General features: G+C 34.4%; 1 protein-coding gene across 1 annotated transcript in view; it reads left to right on the forward strand.

Annotated features, from left to right (window-relative positions):
• Positions 1-3,271: 3,271 nt before the first annotated feature.
• LOC110295819 (proline-rich protein HaeIII subfamily 1-like) overlaps positions 3,272-9,560 on the forward strand; it is an 8,753-nt gene continuing 2,464 nt past the window's right edge. The window contains exon 1 of the mRNA XM_021164197.1: positions 3,272-3,332. Within this exon, the coding sequence (XP_021019856.1) occupies positions 3,272-3,332 (61 nt within the window). The remainder of the gene's footprint in view (positions 3,333-9,560) is intronic.

Genomic DNA, 9,560 nt, shown 5'->3' on the forward strand with positions numbered 1-9,560 from the left:
TATTTATACAAAATATTTCTACATTTAAACAGAGTAATAAAAACTGAATAATATCAGCTACTTTAAGGATAAAACAAATGCCTAATTTTTAAAAATAAATATTTAAAATATCCTACTTCTAATCATATCTCCTATTCTGAGGTTCTGAAATTATGGGTTCAACATAGGAACAGAAAGGATAGCGGATAATAGAGTCTTTGAAAACCTCTCAAGCATTCACTGGTAATGACATTAACATTCTTCTATAATGTAACATTAAGGAGTTACTTAGTGTCAAGTTATACATCAGTGGCTGCTTATTACTCTTTTTGATTGGCCATTTTGGATGTGTAACCATCTGTCTCCTTTTATTATCTACACAACAACAGCTTTGAGGATCAAATATTTCTCTTTGTCCTATTTCCACAATATTTCCCTATGATGATTATATCAGTCTCCAGATGTAAATGTTAACATATCTACCTTCACAAAATAGCATCATGGATCCCCATAGAAAATGTCAGAATGGTGCATTCAACAAAGAAACCTGATTACATCGCTCTATTGCAAAAAAATCTACTAAAGTTTCCTCTTTCTCATTCTCTCTTCTCTTCTTCTGTCACTTAGTGATTTAAAGAAAAAATTTTGTAAGATCTCCCATTCAATATACTTTGTAGCAATTCATCATTACATGTACATATTATATCTTAGTCTCTATATATTCACATGTTCCTCTCATGAACTATCTCATCTCTCTCTGAATGTCAATCTCTCTCTCGCTCATTTCTCTCTCTCTCACTTCCTATCTTCTCTCGTTCTGTCACTTAGTGATTTAAAAACAAAATTTTCCAAGATCTCACATTCAATATACTTTGATCTCTGGACCATATTTTCTTTCACCTTCTAAACAAACAAATTGAATCTTGTAAGAAAATAACTGGTTGATTACAGTGGCAAGAATGTACTACCTGGGTCATATAGATTTATACACCATTGGCTACCATTATTAAAGAGATTTCTTAGGGCACCAATATCTCAACTTACAGATTAGAGAAGCACCATTAACAACAATATGATCACCATCATTATCATCCTCATCAAAATCCATCAAAGTTGACTTGAAGATTAAATGCCTCAAGATGAATAACTACAAACTTTTCTATTCTCATCAATTTTGGTAAAGCATATATATAATGAGTATATATATATATATATATATATATATATATATATATATATATATATATGTGTGTGTGTGTGTGTGTTTGTGTGTGTGTATTTATACTTCTTGCCATATAAATGTATGTTGGTAAACAATATACATGAATACATATGTAAAAACATTTTTGAATAGATATATTACTAAAAACTATGGAAGATGCTCATGTTTGTCCACACTACTGCAATTCAAATTTCCTAGCAGAAGTCAATTGAGAGATCTAGGAAATCCAGAACAAAGAAATGCTTAATAAATACTGTTAATTAGCAGCCATTATTACTGTTTATTGTCTCTGAGACACTCAGAGAGAAAGCCTCTCTTCCAGAATGAGATAGTTTAACTGATTTTTTTTCAAATATTATTTTTAACAATAGTCTTTAAAGTTTTAATCTCTATAGTACTTCAGCAAACACCATAGGTGGTAGAAAGAAAAGATAAGGAATGGAGGAAGTGGACTTATTTAGAAATGTTTTTGGAGCAACTCATGTTGTACTCACATTGCAAAACCCCAAAGAGACCACCAGAACCACAACTTGGATGCAAGCATATGAGAGTCTTCATTCAAGTTCAACCTTGGTCGATAATCCTCTGAATGTAACAGCATCAGAGAGTTGCTCCAAGATCTAGGGAAAGTGGGTTCACAAAGGAAAAATATAAACTGAAAGCATGGGTTTTGGGGTGGGGAGGTCAAAGCCTTAGCATTACATGAGATTGTAATGAAATGTTGGCCTTTAAGCTAACTGGTTAACAGCACCTGGTGAAACCACAAGGAGGGAGCAAAGTACATCAAAAAAGGTGCATCTTGACCTGGGAAAGATTTATATTTTCTTAGCCTAGTCTGTTGTTATCATCTAGCTTCAGATTCTGTATCTAGTTTGGTCCTGCCAGGGACACTTTGTGATTTTTCTCTGACCTCAAAGGTGGAGGCCATGTTTCTGAAGTTAAATTAGAACTAAGTCAGAGTTAAAACACAATGGAGTTAATTCTGACACCTCAGTTCCTTCACTCCCATCTGTGTTTTCTGGAAATAAGCAGTTTAGTTCAAAGGTTAATTTCTAACCTTTTCCATTTCGGCAGACCAACCCACTCACAAACACTATATGGACACACCAGGATTCGATTTACGTAGAGTTGGAATAGCAAATAGAAATCAAAAGTGGTGGAGCAGACATTCAGGTATCAAACTCAGCCCTCATCAGTAGGGGTGACACAGAGGGACATCAGTGAAAGTTCTTGGCTGAACCTATCTCAGCAGACTCCAGACCCACAACCATTGCACACCTTGCACTATCAGTAATCCTAACCCATCTTGTTTCACTGTCCATTGAGGCCTATTGATACCATCCAAACCTGCCAATCAACCAAATTTCTTGGAAGTAGCAAGAATCTGCCTGAAACTCAAGAAGTTTTGTTGTTGTTGTTGTACATTTCTCTCTATGGAGTTCTGACAAAAGAGCTAAACTACAAAACTTAAGGTAGACCCATATATGAGTGTTGTTAATAAAGAACCCCTCATAACATGTCCTTTTCATGTGTTTGATTTAGGAAAACATCATCTCTCCTGTGTCTACTTCAGTGAAATACTCCTCCATGACAAGTCTCTAGTAGACTTAGACCTGGGACAAGTTCATGAAAACACTTCTAAATGGGTTTGCCCCAGCAAAATAAAATCCAACACAACTGACTCTCCAAGAACCCTTAAGTTTCAAGTTCAAAAGAAAGTGAAATAGTAGTGATAGATTTTAGACAAGGTGGTTCATTGCCTTCAGTTGTGTATACTCTAGTCATCTCACCAGACTCCAGTGGACACATAGTCCCATGACAGCTCTAATAAAACTCAGATCTGGGTAACAAAAATAACAAAAAAGACATAAATGTAAGGAAGGTATTTTTAGGGAGCAGGGAGACTTCAGTGTTATTAGAGGAAAATAGGAGAGACTAATAAGTGAGCATGACTAGAGGTATTATAAACATGGATCAAGAATTGAAAGAACACATGTTAATTGCTGAAATATAAAAGAATAGAGGCAAGAAATTAATAACCATCCAAATTTAAACCGGAGTGGGTATTAGATGGCACAGCCCCATAAACGCACCAAGCAAATGCCATATGATCAAAGAGAAAGGCACAAAGGTAAAGGTCTCTGAGGAACTTGTTTCACACATGACATTTTTCCTGGACTTGCAGACAAAAAGCTCAGGTGCAAATGTGTATTGTTAGAGCCACACGACAGGCAGGTTTTCCTTTTTATCCATATCAAAATAATAGGGAGTAGAGTAGGTTTAGGATAAAGAAATCATACATTTTAAGTTCATACATCTTCATATATATTTGATAAGGTTTTAGAATATGTGATATTTATATATATATATATATATATATATATATATATATATATATATGAGAATATATGTATTAATACTAACACAGATGTATGCCCTAAAAAGGGGGAAGGTGTTCATTATGGTGACATGGTTCAATACTCATTATATGATGTAAAGAAAGGGGACTTTTGGGATAGCACTGGAAATGTGAATGAAGAAAATACCTAATTAAAAAATATTTATATAAAAAAAAGAAAAAACCGAAAGCTATAGTTCTGTTTAAGGCATTAAAAACACCCTCAGATCTGTTATATTTCCTGCCTCAGGTGTGCCTGTTGAGGTCACAGATGATATTTTTCTTTAATTATACATCAATCCCTTTCACACATTGTTGAAACTGAGAAGGTCAGTGAAATTTCCTGACCTGAGTGATATTTGGAAGGATCAACAGATAAGTTCCAATTTTCAAAGAATCAAGGAGAAGTCTGACACTAAAAGCATGTCAACACTTAGTACTAGCTAACTCATTGCAAGTTTCCTGACTGTGGTCCTTTTCAGGGAAAACCTCCACAGGGCAACTTATCTTCAGGCTCCCTTGGTATGTAGATTTTATGGAGGTTGACACCCATAGTGTGTTAGTGAATAGTGAGTCCTGATTATTGTAAGAAAACTCTGCTTCTCAAAAATTCCACTAAAACCGGAAAAAAAAAGTTTAATTTTAGCATAATGAATTGCAAATAAAATTACCTTAGAGTACAGGTTTAATCATACTACAGATGTTACCACGATACTGGCCATTGCTTAAGGGTCACATAGAGCATGTAGGATGCATAGTCCATCGAAGACGGAAAATTTTTACATGATTCTCTAGAATCAGTTCAAAAGATCTGAGTGACATTCACAGGCATAGCACAGAACCTTGTGTCACACAATGCCCAATTTTGCAAATATAGGTTTATCTGGCTCTTTCTAACTTCCCTCCACTGAATGAGGGCAAAAATGAAACATACAATTTACTAAAGCTGAGGAACACACAGAAGTTTCAACAGATACCCTGAGTTAAGAGTTCTTAAAATTAATTTTTCTGAGAAAAGAATGAGAAAGAAATGTTGAGACATAACATACCACCCAGAAAGCGCCCAATCTCTTCTGATCTCAGAAGCTAAGCAGGGTCGGGCCTGGTTAGTACTTGGATGGGAGACATAATAATAAAGGCAGGATTTATTTTAAGTAAAAAATATTAGACACAAAAGAAAATCATTTGGAAACAAAGCATCTGGTGAAGAAATTTTGAAAGAAAAATAAACAAAAATATTGAAAAGTATAACATAGGCTTGACGAGCCAATATTTGGATATACTTAATATGAAGATAAATCTTAAAGCTTTCTCTTAGGATCTTTGAAAAATGTCTGAGAATAAGATGATATATGAAAATCAAGGACTGAGTCCTAATAAAAAGAAAAATTATATATATTCACATGCAGCGCTCTCAGTAAGCATAGCCCATCCTACATCGGTGTTCAATGAGGCCTATTTATACCTTGCAAACTTGCCAATGAACCTTAGTCCATAGAAACAAAAAGAAGCTGTAGGACAACACCAGAAGATTGTTGTTTGTGGTGTCCATTTTCTTAGTAGAGAATCCTTAATCACAAGTCCTTTTTATGTATTTGCTTTAGCAGAATATCCTTGCTCCTGTGCCTGCTTCAGTGAACCATTTCTTCAGGACAACTCTGCTTTATTCTTTGACTTATGGCCACTGCAGGAAAACACTCCTTAATGTGATTGCCCTAGTAAAGTAACATCCAACACACCTGACTCTGTGAAGAACTCTTAAGTTTATACTTCAAAAGAAAGTGAAATATGAAATATATATGTTAGTAGGAAACCAGAAGCATTTAGTGCATTGTAAGCCACATAATGTTCTACTTCATACAGAAAGTTGTCTATGGCAACTGAAAGCAAATGCAGAGGAATGGTGGAGAATAGCCATGTTTTAAAGCTTTAGAGAAGACTCATCCCTCCAAAAGAGAGAGATGAAGCAATGAGTTACTGGTGTGCAAATGATTATATTGCCATAGAACTGAAGAAAGAATCTTGTGTAGTATCTAGAAAAAGTAGTTAGAAAAATGTGTATTCTGGAATAATATATATAATTTTGAAAATCAATGAAACAAAGATCATTGAGGGAAATATTACTGACCTATATGATGGAACATAATTTGGCTTGTTGATAATGGTGATCACAGAAATTTTTTAAAGTCCCATGTCTCAGACAGTATCTATATTTGGAGGCTCAACAGCCAACAGAGGAAATAAAAAATATGAACTTTTCTAGTGATTCCTTACAATGCTAAAGGTAGATTCATCATAAGACACACCTAAAACATTTGTAGGCATAGACCCAAAAAACTTTGTACTTTCTAATAGAGATAAACACCCATGTGCATTTCTGCCATCTTACAAAAGCTGGGAATGAAAGAGTAAGTGTGCATTAATTGCTGAATGAGTAATGAAAATGTGGTGCATACACACAATAGAAATTTATTCAGAACTAATAAAAGAAGTATGATATTTGCAATAAAGACATATTACTGATAAAACATACTGAGTGAAATAACCCAGACCGGGGTGTCAAATGTCATCTTTGCTCTCTTAAAGTGTTCATGACTTCAAATTGATTGGTGTATTTAAGTTGCAATATGTGGAGAGAGTAGGAAGCTAGAAAGGAGATGTATTCGAGTGGACATATATAAAATGAAATTGGGGGCAGATATAACATTTTTAGTATTTGAAATAGTCATGACATCTAATTTATTTTTATCATTACCATGACTATTCCCTTACAGACATTATCTCAAGATCCTCAACATGTCCCTTTCCAAAAATCATGTCCTCACATTACTATAATTTTATACTCCACTAAGTTTAATTCCCATTGCCTGTATTCTAGTTGATGTGAGGCCATCCAATAGATAATAGGCAACTTAAAAGTAACTACCCTACTCAAGAAAACTAATATTCCCACACAAAAGCAGCTGTCATGCAACAACAGGCACTTCGGTAAAGATGGAACATTGGAATAATTCCCCTATTATTTGGGACTGGGATAATCTTGACCAAGTCTTCTGCAATTAACCACTATGTGTTCAGTGGATACTAAGGATTTAGTTTAGAGTGATTTTTTGCTTTTATCTTTAAATACTCTAGTCAGCTTACCAGTCTCCAACTGATATTTTTGCAGATGTTGTCACATGACAGCTCTGATGTAGTTCAGGTCTAGATATCAAAATAATAAAAGATGTGAACTTAAGGAAAGGAATTATAAGGGGGGGAGACTTCAGGGTGATGGGAGAAAATATGAGAGAGTGATAAGTGAGCATGGTTAGAGGCATTATATAAATGAATCAAAAATTTAGAGAACACATGTTAACTGCTAAAATGTAAAAGAAAATAAGCAATTAATAACCAGTAAAACTTAATTGACCTGAATTAAGGAAGGGCTATTCGAAGAGAACAGCCCCATAGATGTACCAAGCAAACTCCACAAGATCAATAAAAAAAAAAGGCATGAAGATAAAGGTCTCTGAGGAACTTGGTTCACACACCACATTTTTCCTCAACTTGCAGACACAAAGATCAAGTGCAAGCCTGTATTGTTCTTACCATTCAAAGTACAGCTCTTCCTTTAAATTCATACAAAAATAATAGTGAGTAGAGTAGGTTTAGGAAAAAGAAATCATGCAATTGAGTTCATAATATCTTTATATATACTTGATATGACTTTAGACTACATGATATAGACAAGTATATATATATATATATATATATATATATTAAGATATGCATACATATACATATTAATATGGATGTGTACTATAAAAAGATGGGAAGGTGTGAGTTAGGGTGACATGGTTGAATATGTTTCATGTAAGATAAATAAAGCTACAGTTCTGTTTAAGGCATTAAACACACCCTCAGCTCTTCTATATCTCCTGCCTTAGTTGTGACTGTCAGAGATGATATTTTTCTTTAATGAAACACCAATCACTTTCACACATTGTTGAAAATGCAAAGGTCAAGGAAATGTCCTGACCTGAGTGGCACTTGGAACAATCAACAGATATGTTCCAATTTTCAAAGAATCAAGGAAAAGGCTGACTCTAAAAGCATGTCAACACTCAGTATTAGCTAGCTCATTGCATGATTCTTGACTGTAGTCCTTTTCTGTGACAACCAACCTTGGAAAGACAATTTATCTTCATGCTCCCTGTTTATGTAGTTTTTATGAAAGTTAGAGCCTATGATGTGTTGATGAATAGAGAGTCCTATCTATTGTAACTATACTCTTCTTCTCATAAATGCTATGAAAATTGGAAAAACAGTTTATTTTAGCTTAAGCAACAGTTATTAGTGAACTACAAGTAACATTCACTGTACTCTAGTACATGGCTAATTACCTGGTAATAATTTTCATGACACAGGCCATTGTTTAAGGATTACATGTCATGTAATATACATAGTACATCAAAGAGGGAGTATTTCAACATGATTCTCTACAATCAGGTAGTAAAGACCTGACTGAAATTCACAAGCATAGAACAGACCCTAGGGACCCACAATGCACAAGGGCCACAAATCTAGGTTTATCTGTTATGTGGCTCCTTCTATATTCCCTCTAAAAAAAGCAGGAAAAAATGCCACATAACCTCTACTAAACCTAAGGAACACATAAAAAATTTTTACCAAAATTCCAAGTTAAGTGTTGTTAAAATAATATCTTACAAGAAAAGAATTAGAAAGAAAGGTTGAGACATAGAAATAAAAGCAAGATTTCATTTAAGTAAGAAAAATTAAGCACAAAAGTAAATCTTTCAGAAAGAACACACCTGTTAAATAATTTTAAAATAGAAATAGACAAAAAATGAAATGTAAAATATAAGCATGACAAGCCCATATTTTTAATATCCTTAATGTATAGGTAAATGTTAAAGAGTTCTCTTCAGGTCTCTGAAAACTGTCCAAGAATAAGGTGAAATACAAAAGTAGAGGACTGTGTCTTAATAAGAATAAAAAGAAACTATATCCAGAAAGAGAATCTTGAGATGATGTCCTATCAGAAACTTACAAACAGCCTATGTTAAATAACATTCTGAGGCCTGAGCCTATTATTGACATTGAAAACAATGATAACTGTATACAATTGTCCCATTGAGTGGAACATGAAGGTTGCTGTCATGCTCAGCTCCTGAATTCTAACCTTAAGCATCTTTAATAGAACAATTCTGAAAGTGGAGATGTCTATGGTCCTTCAAAATGTAACAGTCAAACAACTAACCAGGAATTACGGATTCAAGATATTGACTCATGTATGCCTCATATGTGTTGTGACTCCACTTTTACTGGGACTTTATTGATGAAATAGGTCTCATGTTTTACTAGCCAATGTTGTAGATATTGTGTTAGGTCAGGAGAATAGTGTGCACTCTTACTGTGACTTAGCATGTTAGGGATTCCAAGGGTCTTGTTGTAATTGATATTTGTTTAAGAATAGCCTCTACACCATCACTCTTAACTAATTATAGTATATATAAGAACACATATAAGTGATAGTGTTTAAGCTATCCTACTGATCAGAAAAATTGACCATATTCAATTTGGATAGAAATCATTACTGTCAATATAAACAAATGTCTATACACACTAGTTTTACCCCAATGCACATTGATTCACACAAAAAAAATGTCAGCAAGTGCAATGAGATATTTATATATTGTTAGTCATTACCTTCAATATCTGGGTTACATTATTACATAGGAGTTTTTTCTAATAGGGACACTGGCAGCTTGCTCTTCCTTACCTCATCCTGATGGGCAAAAGTCCCAGTGTCTTGTAAAGGATGAAAGGTGACATTCTTCTGCTCCTCTTTATAAAGGCAGTGTCTTACTTCTTCCAGCACAGACTTGGGAGAAACTCCAGAGCCTCTTTCAAGATGCTGGTGGTCCTGTTTACAGTGGCCCTGCTGGCCCTGAGCTC

Source organism: Mus caroli, chromosome 6 (assembly GCF_900094665.2).
Source record: "Mus caroli chromosome 6, CAROLI_EIJ_v1.1, whole genome shotgun sequence".
Classification (NCBI taxonomy): domain Eukaryota; kingdom Metazoa; phylum Chordata; class Mammalia; order Rodentia; family Muridae; genus Mus; species Mus caroli.